Source organism: Megalobrama amblycephala, linkage group LG1, assembly GCF_018812025.1.
Source record: "Megalobrama amblycephala isolate DHTTF-2021 linkage group LG1, ASM1881202v1, whole genome shotgun sequence".
Taxonomy (NCBI): domain Eukaryota; kingdom Metazoa; phylum Chordata; class Actinopteri; order Cypriniformes; family Xenocyprididae; genus Megalobrama; species Megalobrama amblycephala.
The window spans coordinates 38,636,743-38,653,698 of record NC_063044.1 but is presented as its reverse complement, the minus strand read 5'-3'; the positions used below and the strand labels follow the sequence as shown (position 1 = coordinate 38,653,698).

At 39.0% G+C, this 16,956-nt stretch overlaps 1 protein-coding gene across 5 annotated transcripts in view; it reads left to right on the top strand.

Annotated features, from left to right (window-relative positions):
• Positions 1-16,684, top strand: part of LOC125269172 (voltage-dependent T-type calcium channel subunit alpha-1H-like) — a 42,684-nt gene extending 26,000 nt beyond the window's left edge. For 4 of the 5 annotated variants that reach the window (XM_048192027.1, XM_048192019.1, XM_048192015.1 and 1 more), the window contains exons 3-8: positions 1,789-1,863; positions 2,886-3,220; positions 5,377-5,488; positions 7,637-7,770; positions 8,120-8,214; positions 16,464-16,680. In XM_048192027.1, coding sequence (XP_048047984.1) covers positions 1,813-1,863; positions 2,886-3,220; positions 5,377-5,488; positions 7,637-7,770; positions 8,120-8,214; positions 16,464-16,627 — 891 coding nt within the window. In that variant the 5' untranslated portion in view covers positions 1,789-1,812 and the 3' untranslated portion in view covers positions 16,628-16,680. Of the gene's footprint in view, positions 1-1,788; positions 1,864-2,885; positions 3,221-5,376; positions 5,489-7,636; positions 7,771-8,119; positions 8,215-16,463 lie in introns of all 5 variants that reach the window. The other variant, XM_048191999.1, reaches the window with a different exon arrangement.
• Positions 16,685-16,956: the final 272 nt, after the last annotated feature.

Below are 16,956 nucleotides of genomic sequence, written 5' to 3'. Positions count from 1 at the left end.
GTTACGGCTGCGACGCGGCTACCGGAGCTGATACACGGCCACTCTAGTCAATGCTTGTGTTTACACCAGCCGCGCCACGGTGCGTTTGAGAAGCGTCCCAGAAGCGGCTCGACGCGCCGCTTCGCTAAAGATAGGCGCCTCGCCTCCAAGATGCGCAGCTCAAATACAAAACAAAGTCAAAATAAGCACCCTGTGTAAATTCCCGCTCATATTTTACATCACTAGAAACTGACGACAAGAGATTTGAAGTTGAAATACGTGAAATTTCTTTGTTTGAGTTGACATCGCGCAGAGGACGGAACAACACCTTGCCGGAGCCGTTAACGAGCCGCACATGCATGCAGTGTAAACAAGGCTTCAACGAGGCTTAACTTGAGCAACAGCGCGAAGCCGCGAACTCGTTCTGAATATTTTAAAGGCGTAACAGCTGATGAAAAAGCAGAGACGATTGTAGACGAAAATGAAGAGAGATTTTATCTTAGGTTTTTATCTTTATACAAAACATTTTCGTCTCGTCTTTTTTCGTCAACAATAATGCATGTTAATTTAGTTTTAGTCAGCGTTTTTGGACAGTGGTGCAGTCTTGTCATCGTCTCGTCTTAGTCATGAAAAAAAAGGTCGTTGACGAACATATTTCGTCTCGTCTCGTCTGACGAAATTAACACTAGTTTGGAACAACATGAGGTTTAGTAAATGACAGAATTTTCATTTTTGGGTGAACTATCCCTTTAAGCACATCATTCTGCACCCGGGATGCGCATAAGTGGTGTGTGCTGCTGTATTGAAGCGTTTCATATTATCATGGTTTTGCACACTGAAAGATTATTAACAGCCTGTTTTGTTCTGTAGTATCTATCATATCTTGTTGCCCCATTAAAAAGCTGCACAATACATTTAAAATAAACGTCTTTTAATCTTTCATTATTATAAATTTATATAATTCTTTAGATTCATAATATAAATCTAATATAAATAGTTTTTTCCATTTCATGAGGAGAATACAAATAGTAATTTTAACTTTTTATTAACATGTTTATATTTTATAAAATTACTGTGCAAAGTTTTTTTTCAAGAATTAGGCTAGCATACTTTTTGCTGCTGAATTATATATTCACCTAGTTTTTATTTATTTATTTATTGGTCAGCTTAAGATTATATATTTCTATTCAATTTGTTGTTTTTCTCTGTAATGAAGTAGTGTGTTTAGTGCATTTTGGATTGTGTTTAACAAATCAAAGAGTGACCATTAGTTCCACAAATACAGATGTATAGATACAGGTCCCCACTAATTATTTGTTGGTTGTGGGTCTCTGTCGGTAGAAATCACGTTCCGGGGGAGGAGAAATGGGAACACAGGGGCACCGCGATGCGACCGCAAAGGGCACTTTAACTTTCGTGATCAAAGGGGCAGGGGCATGTAATATATAGTAATACTAATCATATTGAATTCTAATGAAAATTCAATAGTATTGTAATTGAAAGGGAAGTAGTCACTATTGTATTACCTACTAGTATTAAAAAAGCACTAGTCACTCGGTCTGCACGTTATATTGAAATTATCGAAATATTGCAAATGTGCATACCGCAGTGGCTTATGATAACGGAATAATTTTAATACTTCAAAAGATTGCGCCAAGTGTAAGTTTCAGGTTACCGCAGAGTAGACTGGACACATGACTGTTATTTACTAGCGATATTTACTACTAGTTCGTATAAAGGAATATTTGTTAAATTGGCTTGCCATACAGTCAATTGTTCGCTTGACATATTTGTTCTTTTAACTTGTAGGATTCCATTGTCAGACGCTTTATCATGACTGATAGTGAGGGGAGAGAACACTTTCATTACTTGGAGAGAGGAGAGGTAAGAGTTCCCATTTCAGCCCTGTACCGGGCGCCCTGTTCCAGTGAAGAGATCAGCGAATGAGGAGGAAAAGAGCAGCACATGGATCCCGGTCCATGAGAGCTCTCAGGCACAGGGGTCTGGGGCCCGGGACCCCACTCCAGATTTGGTCTCCGATGAGGAGGAGCAACCCCCCTACCCGATGCTTGCGCCTGTGGTGTTCTTCTGCATCAAACAGACCACTCGTCCACGTAGCTGGTGTCTCAGGATGGTTTTCAACTCCATATCCTTTAACTAATATTTTCATCTGAAACTACTATTTAGCAGTTTATTATGTGGTTTGTTACATACTTTTGACATGCTTAATGTTATTAGGCGCAATTAAGTGAAGTAGGGCCTACTCATGCGCTCAGGAAGCCGCCTCTCGGACAGCGCATAATCCCGATTTCAGTTCTCTTCCACAGCTTATATGGCCAAATACACACAAAATATTCACATAAACACAGTCAGTTATGTTTTAAGTGGAGTAAATGGTTAAGAAAGAATGTGCACAAGTTATAATATTAAGTGATAGCAGCCTAATAAACCTGCTTCCGTCTATGTGCTTGATGTTAATCAAACAACAGTAGACAAAGAGTAAGTCACTCACTGCTCTTGACGGAATATCTTTTGTAGCTTTAATAAGAATCAGTGTTTACTTTGAATTATACAGTGAAGACTAAGCAGTGTTTTATTTTTACATTTGATTATTCAATTTCTGTTGTTAAACCTAATGTAGGCCTAACCTGAAAGCCTAAACCCCCTGGTTTACACTGATGTTGAAATGACACTTAGTTTTTAGGTAGCTAATGCTACAGTAAAACACTGCTGTTCACAAGTTGTGAATGCTTTCTTCTCATAAAAAGAATGTGAAACATGTATGTTGGTTTTATCATTTTCAGTTTTTAAATATATTTACTACTAGTTCATATAAAGGAATATTTGTTAAATTGGCTTGCCATACAGTCATTGTTCGCTTGACATATTTGTTCTTTTAACTGTAGGATTCCATTGTCAGACGCTTTATCCTGACTGATGGCGAGGGCAGAGAACACTTTCATTACTTGGAGAGAGGAGAGGTAAGTGTTCCCATTTCAGCCCTGTACCAGGCGCCCGGTCCCAGTGAAGAGATCGGCGATGAGGAGGAAAAGAGCAGCACATGGATCCCGGTCCATGAGAGCTCTCAGGCACAGGGGTCTGGGGCCCGGGACCCCACTCCAGATTTGGTCTCCGATGAGGAGGAGAAGCCCCCCTACCCGATGCTTGCGCCTGTGGTGTTCTTCTGCATCAAACAGACCACTCGTCCACGTAGCTGGTGTCTCAGGATGGTTTTCAACCCATATCCTTTAACTAATATTTTCATCTGAAACTACTATTTAGCAGTTTAGTATGTGGTTTGAAGATTACACCGATGACTGTGGCATTAATACACAATAATCTATCAATTCCGGTTTTGTTTTTTCTTGGACCTGACAGGACTTCGGTATCAGTTAAGATCTGTAGGTGTATGCTGAATGGCTGGCTGGTTGCCGCGGCAGCTTGCAGCTTCCTGCGCGTATTTTGACAGGAAACTTCAACAAATAAGAGCTGATCTTCGTTCTCCCACTGGTGTAGGCTTCCCAAAGATATGTCCTTTTGGCAGAGTTGCAATCAAGAGCACTATTTTATAAATAGCTTCATTAGCTGTAGGGGCGGCTCAAGCTCTCTGCTGAGTCTCTTCAGAAGTGATGCACAAAATGCAGCCTGGCACTTTGTAGATATTATTTTATGATATAGATAGAGATAAGATTAAATACAATGCTTACGATTTCTAGTTTTTAATGATGAATTGGACTTGCTGGCCTCATTTATGCACTGGAGTTTCTTCCATTTTGTGGTTTGCTTTTTGTTGCTTAGCCATAAAGCAAATTACTCTTAGGCTGTAATCGTTTTCATATTCCATTTGGAATATTTGGATGGCCGCATTGTGGTCTGAAGTGCATTATGTATTTCATCACTTTTTGACTGACAGCTGTAAAGAGAGCAATTAGACCTGTGATTGGTGTATAAAAACTTAATGGATTTGTTGTCATGCAGATCTGCTTGGATGTAGAAAGCACTTTGTGGGATATTTGGAGGATGTGGAAAACATCACTGCAATTTGTATTATTTCCAATTGTGTTTTGCAGTCTACTTAGTGTTGTGTGCAAATGCATTTTCTGTTTAAATCTTCTTTATGTGAGTTGGCACTGCATCGTCTTTTATTTTCAGTCTCTCTGAAAAGCCTGCGTCAAACTGTGACTTGTTTAAAAATGAATCTGCAATATAATGAAGCGAACAAAAGAACAGAGTCTTACTGATGCGATATGACTGGAACTTTGTTAATAATAAAGTTCATTTAAACGCTTTCTTATAGGGGACCTATAATGCCCCTTTCACAAGATGTAGTATAAGTCTCTGGTGTCTCCAGAATGTGTCTGTGAAGTTTCAGCTCAAAATACCCCACAGATCATTTATTATAGCTTGTCAAGTTTGCCCATTTTTGGGTGTGAGCAAAAACATGCCGTTTTTGTGTGTGTCCCTTTAAATGCAAATGGCCCCTTTAATTCTCGTGCTCCCTGCCCCCGGAGCTCGCGCTTGCCTTAAACAGCATAAACAAAGTTCACACCTAATATAACCCGCAAAATGGATCTTTACAAAGTGTTTGTCATGCAACATGTCTAATCGCGCAAGTATGGTATTTATTTGGATGTTGATGTTGATAGTGCTCCGTGGCTAAAACTAACATTACACACTGTTGGAGAGATTTATAAAGAATGAAGTTGTCTTTATGAATTATACAGACTGCAAGTGTTTAAAAATGAAAATAGCGACGGCTCTTGTCTCCATGAATACAGTAATAAACGATGGTAACTTGAACCACATTTAACAGTATATTAGCAGCATGCTAACGAAACATTTAGAAAGACAATTTACAAATATCACTAAATATATCATGATATCATGGATCATGTCAGTTATTATCACTCCATCTTCCATTTTTCGCTGTTGTCCTTGCTTGCTTACCTAGTCTGATGATTCAGCTGTACACAGATCCAGACGTTAATACTGGCTGCCCTTGTCTCATGCCTTGAACATGAGCTGGCATATGCAAAATTGGGGGCATACATATTAATGACTGTTACGTAACAGTCGGTGTTATGTTGAGATTTGCCTGTTCTTTGGAGGTCTTTTAAACAAATCAAATGTACACAAGAAGGAGGAAACAATGGTGTTTGAGACTAACTGTATGTCATTTCCATGTACTGAACTCTTGTTATTCAACTATGCCAAGGTAAATTACATTTTTAATTCTAGGGCACCTTTAAACTAATTTCTTCTAAGTATGGGATCAACAAAATCAATATTGGTGTTTACTATCTATGTATCTTTATGTTCCATAGAGAAATATTTCTTTGCAATTATCTGAACACAATCCAGAAACCTCTGTGATGTATTCCCTTGACTCTTGTGCACATGGTTTGAGCATGTGAGCATGCTGGTGATTCTACTGAACTGCGTGACTCTGGCCATGTTCCAGCCATGTGAGGACCTCAAGTGCCAGTCTGAGCGGAGTTGCATCTTACAGGTGAGTCTCGCTCCATTATGCTATGAGAGATGGACTCTGATAGCTCATAATAGGATAATGTTCCTTCAGACATCATTCCGTAAAAGATTTAGGATGCTTTAAACTGTTGATATTAAATTGCATAAAATAGCATCAAACCAAATGGCCTCTGCAATCAAATGTCGCTAGAGCTTTTCTCAGAACTAGCTTCACATTTCTGAACCATTATTTCAAAATCAAACTAGTTTCAAGGTGATTTTTTTGTGGATGTATGAAGTTCCTAGAATAACAGGTGACCTAGAATAACAGCCATGGTTCATTACATGTTCTACTAACATGGTCCATGTTTAATGTTTTGTCTTTAATCAATTTATCCATATTTTTCATCATTTGAACATTCATGGCATTTGTGTGTCTGTGTGTGTGTGTATGTGTGCATCAGGGTAGAGGGCTGCATTAGGTTTGGGCTCCCGCGGGACCCAACGCAAATCTCGCGGGAGCGGGCGGTTTTACCTTTGCTGTGGGCGGTCAGAAAACTTTGCGGGAGACCCGCGGGGAATGGTGGGATTTGGCATGTAATAGAAACGGAGTCAACAAATGAAGATGATGAGAAGAAAATTAAAGCGGCTCTTTACTTGACAAAAGCAAAGCAAGTCAGACACTTGGAAACAATTCTTAAAATTCGCCCGTTATATTTTGAGCATTTTCGCATGATCTAGTGCACCGTCAGAGAGGGCATTCAGTGTGTGTGTGGGCGGATCATGGAAGAAAGACGCACAAGTCTGCGACCGCAGTCAGTCAGCAATATTCTTTTCCTTCAGTAAATTATATGGAGTATTTTTGTTTTAATGGTTAATGTTTCATAACGCTAATAAAAAATACCCAATGTTTTTTATCACGTATGGTGCTTTGGTTTTGCGGCTACTTCATCTTATTTAAACGCAATCATGTTTAAAGTCTGTTATTCTGGATGTTAACTTGAACGAATTTAGTCTGAGAGTATTTGTTTAGGCCTATTTTCAAAAGCTTTGAGAGAAAGTCCGCGGGAGCGGGCGGGTTTGGACACAAACATTGCGGGCGCGGGCAGGAGTGGAACATGCGGGTTGCGGGAGCGGGCGGTCCTGGTCAGATATTCAGCGGGAGCGGGCGGGTGCGGGTTGAGGAAATCAGTCCCGCGCAGGGCTCTACATCAGGGTATAGTTAATAAACTAATACTAAAGCAATAAAAAATAAATTTTTGTCTTTTATTAAAATATAAAAAATATAACTTATAAATAAATATACTCAGGTAGCTGGCAAGGCAACATTAACATAAACATCTAGTTTAACGATATGTACTAAAATAACTAAAACTGAAATAAAATGATCAAAAACTATATAGACATTTAAAAAAACATTAAAATAAAAATGCACAACAAAATTTTAACAAAATTATATTATATTATTTTATATTATATTAATAAAAACTACAATATGATACTAATGATACTTTAGTATGATACTAAAATAACACTGGTGTGGATTATATGTCTACAATAATTTTGGGGGCCACTATACATCAAAATTAATTTTTTCGTTTTTGTTTCCATTTGTCTTAAAATGATTCGTTACCCTTTATTTTATTTGTTTGTTTTATTGTTTTTGTGTCCAATGTCTGTTTTTAGGACTGTCCCACTATGGAGTTGGCATTTAGCCCATGTTTTGTGGCACGCACAGGTTTAGGGGTCACTGGAACCTTTGCCAGATATCAGAGACTGAAGCATTTTGCTTCTTTAGTTTTGTATATCTCTGAAATCCTGGGTTGTGTATGTATATGGTACTGTGGGAAATTTTTATGTCCAGAAGAGCCTGACATCAGCATCAGCAGGATTTAGGAGATCGGGTCGGCTGAGGCCAAAGCTGAAAATACTACACAACATGAATCATAGCTGATCTTCTCACTCTCTACTTGTAAAATGCTCTAATGGTGCCCAAATTTATATAGGCACTTTTGTAGTTCTTTGCCTGTACAGAGCCTCTAAAGGGACATGGTGATGGGAAAAAAATAGATGGGAGGAATATTTATATTGAACAATACTTGTTTTCCCCCATCTCATATTCTGTCACCTACAGTACGTAAAATGTCTGTCCTTCTATATGATAAAAATGAATGTGGTTTTTTGTCCACAGGCATTTGATGACTGCATCTTCACCTTCTTTGCTGTGGAGATGGTCATTAAAATGATAGCCCTGGGGATATTTGGATCAAAGGGTTACCTTAGTGACACATGGAATCGCCTGGACTTCTTCATTGTCATGGCAGGGTGAGGAATCCTGTCTCTTTTCTCACTTGTCACTCATTCTTTCAGCCATTATCACCACGGTAAAGCTGGTCCATAGGGACCTGCTGCTCAATTTACAGGCCGTCAGTTGGGAAATAGAATTACTGTGAGTTTTCCCAGCGCTCCGATTCATTAACCATTTAAAAAACATTCCCCTTGTTGTTTAAAATGACCTTTAATTTGACACGAGTGATGAACGCATCAAGACTTCTGTTTTAAAACCACTTTTCTTTCATTATCCTCACTTAAGATTGACAGAAAGAAAGGTTATAGAGATTGACCTTTAGTGTCTGATGCTTGCAGTACATTTCCTCTGCTCTGTTTCCTCCAGGATAATGGAGTATTCACTGGATCATAACGCCAGCCTGTCAGCCATCCGGATTGTGCGAGTGCTCAGGCCCCTGCGAGCCATCAACAGAGTGCCTAGTAAGTATCTTTCATGCTGGAAAATCCGGATTAAATTATTTATTTATGGTCGTTGATTGTTTCAAGATGGTTTACGATGGTATTGATCAACTAGGTTAAGTTGACTAGGTCACCATTGGCTGAGCTGCTGGGGATCCATGGTGATAAGATGACTTAAAAAACATGCCATATTTCAATTCATATTTTTCCTTGGCAGCAACAAACCAGCTATTATATCCAAACAAACAAACAAACAAAAAAAACAGCTCAAACCACCTGCGGCTGCTATGACCTGGTTTTTCCAGCAGGGTGATCTTTGGCTGCTGATGCTACCCACCACTCAAAGACATTGTTATGTGTCATATCTGTGATGAAAGGCAAAAATTGCTGTCTGATCTATGACATGTGAAGCAGAGATCATCTCATCCAATCATGTGATGAGCCTGTGTGCAGGAAAAACAACTTACAGAACACACAAGTCTATAAATTACCCAGCAGAAAATGTCCCACAAACTGAGGAAGGTGTATTTCTTTTAGTAATGAGCCTCTGTGTGGCGGACTGACAGTTATATTTGATCTCCTAGATCCTTGTCTACAAGAAAAACAATGAGACCCATAATGTGTCCCATACGTCAAAGGGCAAATAAAATTACAGTGGTGCCCTTTTTGCCTCTGGTTACTGTTAACAGACTTCTACAAAGGCAAGCGTACTATAAACAGTACTATTCAAAACTTTGGGGTTGGTAAGATTTTTTTAATGTTTCTGAAAGAAGATTTATGTTCACCAAGGCTGCATTTATTTGATTAGAAATACAATAATAATAAATAAAATTTTAGTTGTTTCTGAAGTAATTCAACTCACAGCTTCATTGCTTGTAGAGAGACACTTATCTAATGAGTCGTAGCTGATGGTAGTGCTGCAATCATCAATGACAGCTTTAACTCTTCAATGCTTGGCAAATAACCATGGTACAAGCAGAATAATGCACTACTAGCTGTGCATTAAATGATCTGAATGCAGTCCTCTTCGCGTCAGGTGGTTCTTTGTCTCCATGTCGTGCATTAAAAACATATAATGCACAGCTAGCCGTGGATTATCCCTTACTTATTATCAATGTTGGTAACAGTCATTCTGCTTAAAGGCAGGGGCGTAAATTTCATCGGACAGTGGGGGGGGACATTAAACATAAAATTTCTCAAGAGCAATTTTTGAAGGGGACACAAATAATACAGCCAAAATATTACATATAAAGGATATATGTAATGTTACACAGAAGAAAACCTTACTACTATTATTATTGTAGCATGTAGACTGCCATTATGCTCAATGTTTCTTTTTGGTTCAATGAAAAAACTGACTAAATTGACCAAAATATTCTTCTTCAAAATCATTTATTTACTGGAATATTTTTAAAGTTGTTTACAACCAAGTCAACAAAATATGATGAATACACATTGAGCAAAATTCAACACACAACAGTAAATCAATTAGCCTTATTACAGTTCACATATTCTTATCACAGTGTTAATTGTTGTTGGTGTGGATGACTTAGTATCCAACAAGCTATCGTAAACAAGCTAGCAAACAAGCTAGGTAACATTATAATCGCTAAAATAGCGGACTCACGGGAAAAAAAACGTTATCATCTTTTTTTGTTATGACTAATTACTTAGCGTCGTCAGTATTAAAGCAAAAATAACCACTTTATCCGATGTTTTTGAATAAAACAGCCTTGACAGCCTACTTACTGGAGCTCCTCTGTCTGCAGAACTGTCCTCTCCGTGTGACGTGCGCGGTGGACCAAACCACTGTGAGGCAAGGGAGGGATGACTCAAAATATTTCTAAACTTAAAACGCCTGTTTGCGTTTGTATTGCTTTACTACTTACACAATTATTTTAAGTATATATCATTTATTTACAATACTTAGAGTGGTATTTTTTTTTGACAGCACTCAGATAGGGGGGGTCCTGACCCCCCCGTCCCCCCCGCGATTTACGCCTCTGCTTAAAGGGGTCATGAACTGAAAAATCTAAATTCCTTTGGTCTTTTGACATATAAGAGATAATTGCACTATATAAACATCCTGTAAGATTCAGAACTCAAATTTTTCTTGTTAGTCTAACAGCTTATTGAAGCCAATCTGCCAAAATGACAGGTTGTGGAATGTGCCACTTTATTACATAATAGTGTGGCTAAACGCAAGCCTTTCAAAGATACTCCTTTGCCCATGAGCGTGCGAGCCTTTCAAAGATACTCCTTTGCCCCCTGACCGCGTGAGCCTTCCAAAGATACTCCTTTGCCCATGAGCGCGTGAGCCTTTCAAAGATACTCCTTTGCCCCCTGACCGCGTGAGCCTTTCAAAGATACTCCTTTGCCCATGACTGCACGAGCCTTTCAAAGATACTCCTTTGCCCCCTGACCGCGCGAGTCTTTCAAAGATACTCCTTTGCCCATGAGCACGTGAGCCTTTCAAAGATACTCCTTTCCCCCTGACCACGTGAGCCTTTCAAAGATACTCCTTTTCCCCCTGACCACGTGAGCCTTTCAAAGATACTCCTTTGCCCCTGACCGCGTGAGCCTTTCAAAGATACTCCTTTGCCCATGACTGCACGAGCCTTTCAAAGATACTCCTTTGCCCCCTGACCGCGCGAGTCTTTCAAAGATACTCCTTTGCCCATGAGCACGTGAGCCTTTCAAAGATACTCCTTTGCCCATGAGCGTGCGAGCCTTTCAAAGATACTCCTTTGCCCCCTGACCGCGTGAGCCTTTCAAAGATACTCCTTTGCCCATGACTGCACAAGCCTTTCAAAGATACTCCTTTGCCCATGAGCGCGTGAGCCTTTCAAAGATACTCCTTTGCCCCCTGACCGCGTGAGCCTACCAAAGATACTCCTTTGCCCTCTGAGCTCGAGAGCCTTTCAAAGATACTCCTTTGCCCATGAGCGCGTGAGCCTTTCAAAGATACTCCTTTGCCCCCTGACCGCGTGAGCCTTTCAAAGATACTCCTTTGCCCATGACTGCACGAGCCTTTCAAAGATACTCCTTTGCCCCCTGACCGCGCGAGTCTTTCAAAGATACTCCTTTGCCCCCTGACAACGTGAGCCTTTCAAGGATACTCCTTTCCCCCTGACCACGTGAGCCTTTCAAAGATACTCCTTTTCCCATGAGCGCGCGAGCCTTTCAAAGATACTCCTTTGCCCATGAGCGCACAAGCCTTTCAAAGATACTCCTTTGCCCATGAGCGCACAAGCCTTTCAAAGATACTCCTTTGCCCATGAGCGCACAAGCCTTTCAAAGATACTCCTTTGCCCCCTGACCGCGTGAGCCTTTCAAAGATACTCCTTTGCCCATGACTGCACGAGCCTTTCAAAGATACTCCTTTGCCCCTGACCGCGCGAGTCTTTCAAAGATACTCCTTTGCCCCCTGACAACGTGAGCCTTTCAAGGATACTCCTTTCCCCCTGACCACGTGAGCCTTTCAAAGATACTCCTTTTCCCATGAGCGCGCGAGCCTTTCAAAGATACTCCTTTGCCCATGAGCGCACAAGCCTTTCAAAGATACTCCTTTGCCCATGAGCGCACAAGCCTTTCAAAGATACTCCTTTGCCCATGAGCGCACAAGCCTTTCAAAGATATCAGAGCTAGTCGCAGCAAGTCAAAGATACACAGTCTAGTAAACGTTTCTTACTTGCGCAGAAAGAAAACACATGAGAAACAGCATGAGACAGGAGAGTCTCGGACATTGCAGTAATGAACACTGAACGGTCCATGCATGTGGATTTGGATAAAACAGTTAATCGATTTGATGCCGTGCCCGAATGCCATTTATCCCTTCACAGTGGCATATAGCGGATGGGCATGCAGGGCTATTAAATTATTTTTCTTATTATCGTGCTACTTTTATTATTAAATTAATATTGCATTTCAATTGCCCAGATAGCAGATAGCGAAAGCTCAGTATGTTTTTACTTTCAGTTTCTGTAGTGAATAATTGACTGGCGTGTGAGACTTCTTCACTTGCATAACTCTCACACAAAGTTTGCACATTGTTTGTGTGATATCAACTGGCTCACCTTCATGGTTTAAAATGGAAATATTTTCAATATTGCGAACGTGGCATTTTTCTTTATCACCAGTTGCTCGCAAAAGGATGGACACTGATTCACATATCGTCCACGTCATTTTCCATGATAATAAAATTAAGTGAATTATTAAATAAATGAGTAAATAAACAAGCAAACTTAAACTTGTTTGCCTAAAATTTCTGTGAATATTTTGCTGATGCACGTACAAAACTAAATGCAGGTGATGCAGGTACAAAAAAAGATTCTTGCCCCCCCCACCTCGAGAGTCAAATGTCGCCCATGTCTGTAGGTAACGGGGTTGTTAATTTTGTATCAGATATGCTGAACATTGATGCTCTCAGGCTTATCCATTTTGACAGCTTTAGGCCCGGTTTCAGAGACAGGGTTTAGATTAAGCCAGGATTAGGCCTTAGTTCCATTAGGGCATTTAAGTAGCTTATATAAACATGCTTTAGCAAAAAACTGGTGTGCATTTTGAGACAAATTAATGGCACTGACATATTTTAAGATATTTCAGTGCAAGTTGCTTTCAGTTAAAACAGCTCAAACGTGCATTTTAGTCTGAGACTAGACTTAAGGCCCATTCACACTAAGAATGATAACTATAACGATAACTATGTTTGCATCTATACCAACGAACGATAACGGTCTGTTTATTCTAAGCTTACGTGCTGCGGTTTTAAAGTGTGTACAACATGTTTTTGGTGTTCTTATTGCATTTACACGGCTTTAACCAGCAGATGTCCTTAGCATGGTATGTTTCGAGTGAATAGCTAGTGTAATCGATCTAATCTAACAGTGAATTTAGATGACAAAGTCAATATAGTGGAATAAAAACAACACCAAGTCTTTTTCACTGCAACTTCAAAGGAAGCCAGACAATGTTGTCAAAACTAGCGCTGTATTCCTGAGGTAATTTTATGTTACACTGTTTGCTAGCATGGCATATAATGACCTCATTGTTAATTCTTTTATTTTACTCACTATTTATTCTGAGGGTATGACCAATTATTTTTCATATATATATATATATTTTTTTTTTCTTTAAAGTATCCTTGAAAAGGGTGTTTGATTTGTCAAACAGTGGTGGATTTTTCTGGACCTCTGTGATTAACTTCTCCGCAATGTCGTCTGCCATTTTAAATGCGCGAGGCCTTAAATTAGAATGGATTCGGTGTTTATAGTTCAACAGCTGGAAAAAATCATTCTGAAAGGGATCCCAACGATATTGTTTCTCTATATCGTTGTTGTTATAGCTGTGGTGTGGACAGTGCTATTCTTTTATATTTAGAACGATTTTTAGAACTATATCTCTATCGTTATCTTTATAGTTATCGTTCTTGGTGTGAACGGGCCTTTAAGATTTGTCTGTGGAACCGGGGGTTAGTGTGCCACCGAACTGTCTTGATCACTGGGCCATGTGACACAACTGATTTACATATGCATTCATGCCTGTTCTTTTGCTCTTTGGTTTGTTTTTTGTTAGGGTGTCAGTTGATCAAAATATTTGATCATAATTCATTTCACGTAATCTCACCAAAAATACATAACATGGACACATTTTGGTTTCAGTTGCAGCAAAATATATGTGAACTACAGAGATTATCTTACTTGCACAAAAATATCATACGCATACCCCCCAGCCTCACACACTTTACAGAATTATATTTGTAAAATTAATTTTGTCCTTTTAGACCAACCTTAGGCTCACTGGAAAAACATGCCTCTACCTAAATGTTTGCAAATTTTTTCCAATGAGCCTAGGTTGCCTCCGACAGTCATCTAATTACTGTTTGTCCAAATTACATTTCACTTCTACAGCAGCAATTTTTTTTTTTTGATAGTTCACCTAGGAGAGAATTTATTATATCAATTAATGATAATAATCATTAATTCATTGTTAATCGGTTCTAACATAAAAACTTTTGTTAAACATTCTTCATGTTTTTAGTAATCACAGAACAGAATAAAGCCGTTGTAATGTCAGATTTAATGTGTTAACTGTGTGAAATAAAAATAACAACATTACAGTTTAATTAATCGCATACATTAATGTGTTTGACAGCCGTTGTTTGTATTCTTTAGGACAGTGTAATATTTAACTGCCTGAAAGTTCTGATGTGAGTTTATATTAGCATGTGAAATACATTCCTTAGGCTTTTCCTATTATGGTAATTCTCAGCACTACACTAGAATTCTGCATCTACTCTCAAAAAAATCTGAGTGTTCTTTGCCTGTGCAAAACAATGCTACTGTAGGGTGTTGACAGGGCATTGCTACTTGGTAGCTAAGGTGTCGTGGGTGGGTTGCTAATGTGTTCAGACTAGTTGTTAGCACATGTGTGATTGCTAGTGTCTTGCTATGTGGTGTTCTGAGTTATGGTTAGCTTTTTTCAGGGGTTGTGAAAACCTGCAGTGGAGGATAATGGGATTGGGTATTTGTTCACTAACAAATAACTTGAAATAAACGCAGTCGTCACAGTCACCTCTGTTTTCATTTGCACCGTTTTCCCCGCCTTGTTTGTTGTCATGGTTTCTGAGTTGAGTCACTGTCAGCTGTGTATTGTTAATCACCTTTCTTTGCACCTCTATTTAAGTTCCCTTGTTTCTGTTCATTGTTGTTGGGTCTTGTTGATGTTTGGATGTGTGTTATGGTCCTTTCTCTCTGGATTTATTAAAGACTTCCTTTTCATCTTCATGTTTGCGTGAGTTATACCAGCACAATCCGTGACAGCGGTGAACAGGTCACTCTACACCCTCATCTCAATGTCCATGCAGTGAAGAAAACCTTGAGCCAACAAACAGTAAAGAAAGAGGAAGACATAGCTGACCCCAGAGGACAGACACTCCCACACAGACTGGCTCCTGGAACACAGAGAAAATGATCAAATTCTCCCCTTTAAACAATAACACAAAATAAACCTCAGCGGTTGTCTCAAACTTATCTCAGATTTTAAAATCACACACTTAAACCAAATACAAGAGAACAACAAAACACTGTTTCAACACAACCAACTAACAATACAATAAGAAAATAAACAAAGTATGCATAACATAACAAAAATAAACCATAAGCTAAACAGAAGGACTTAGACATCAGAGGTCCATATGTACACAGCTCCACAAGAAAACATCTGTGCCGTACTTCAAAAGTGGAGTGAAAACAAAATCAGCATGATATTACTCTAAATTAATGCCATTAACAGATCCCACACTCACACTCTCGGACCAAGGAGTTACGTCCCTCGATATGGTGTTTCAAGGTCTCAACTGGAAGTCTTTTTGTGTAAAAAGTCAGGAAATCGTGCATCCTAGTACCCAACCTTGGGCTGTTTGTAGGGCAAAACAAATACGTACACCCCTACACATCATTCTTATTTATTCACATGGTCACACAAATTTATTTTTTAACAAATTTTCAATTAGCAAAAAAATAAGGATCTATCATTTTGGTAGATATATATATATATATGTATATATATATGTAATATATATGGCTACCAAAATGAACCTTCTGAAACTAGATACCTGCTTTAACAGCTTAGTTCACTGCACATTTATATATATATATATATATATATATATATATATATATATATATATTCATTCTTATAATTTATTCATTCTGCAATGCATGCTGGGAACTCATAAACCCTTAATATTGTCCAATTTGAATTTCTTTTTTTTCCCAACAACTGTGTTTTACTAGTTGGGACAACATTTAGGAGAATTCTGTTGGTCTTAATGTAGTTTCAAGTAGTTTCAGTTTTGTGTGAAATAACCCTTTAAGGTGGACAGTGTAGTTATCATGTAGTATCTAGTGCCCCTCTAGTTAAAATAATGTATAAAAGCTCACCTCATAAATGCGTCCATTTGCAATATGATATAATTTAATACCAACATGGCTGAAATCAAATGCACATTTACTTTTTTTAAATATTTAATTAAAATTCACTCAAAAAGATTGTGAAAAAATGTCCATTGGCAAGGCTATTGGTAGATTTTCAAATCAACAGTTATCAGTCAAGGTTGGTAATCTCGAAATACTGTCTGATTAATCCATACACTGGTCTATCCAATTTATTTATAATAAAGCATAGAATTTTATGCAAAGCCTAAAAGCATTATGGAGTAAACACGGGACAATTAAAATACTGTGTTCTCTTGTGCTTTTGTATTTCAGGTATGAGGATACTGGTGACCCTGCTTCTTGATACTCTGCCTATGTTAGGCAACGTCCTCCTGCTGTGCTTTTTTGTCTTCTTTATATTCGGCATTGTCGGGGTGCAGCTGTGGGCTGGACTGCTTAGGAATCGGTGTTTCATGCCAGATGACGTGAAAGCGTAAGTACTGTCCTGCTCTTATCTAACCGGCAGCCTTCTTCCCCTCTTCTCCTCTTTTACCCTCTCTCCACTGGGAGCATGTCAGCACTACCGACATGATCCAAAGTGGCAGCCAACTGTTGCCAGCAGCAATGGCATTTCAGCCACTGACAGTCTTGTAAACTGAACATTGCACCCTGGCATCAAATCAGTGCTGAGCATTGGTCCCCGAGCACTGAAGGTATACACTCCAACAAAGGTACAAGAGTAAAACCACATTAAATAAATAACAGTCTTTAGAGGCATTGATGATTACAGACTGTAATCATCAAAATGTGTTGAATTATAAATCAT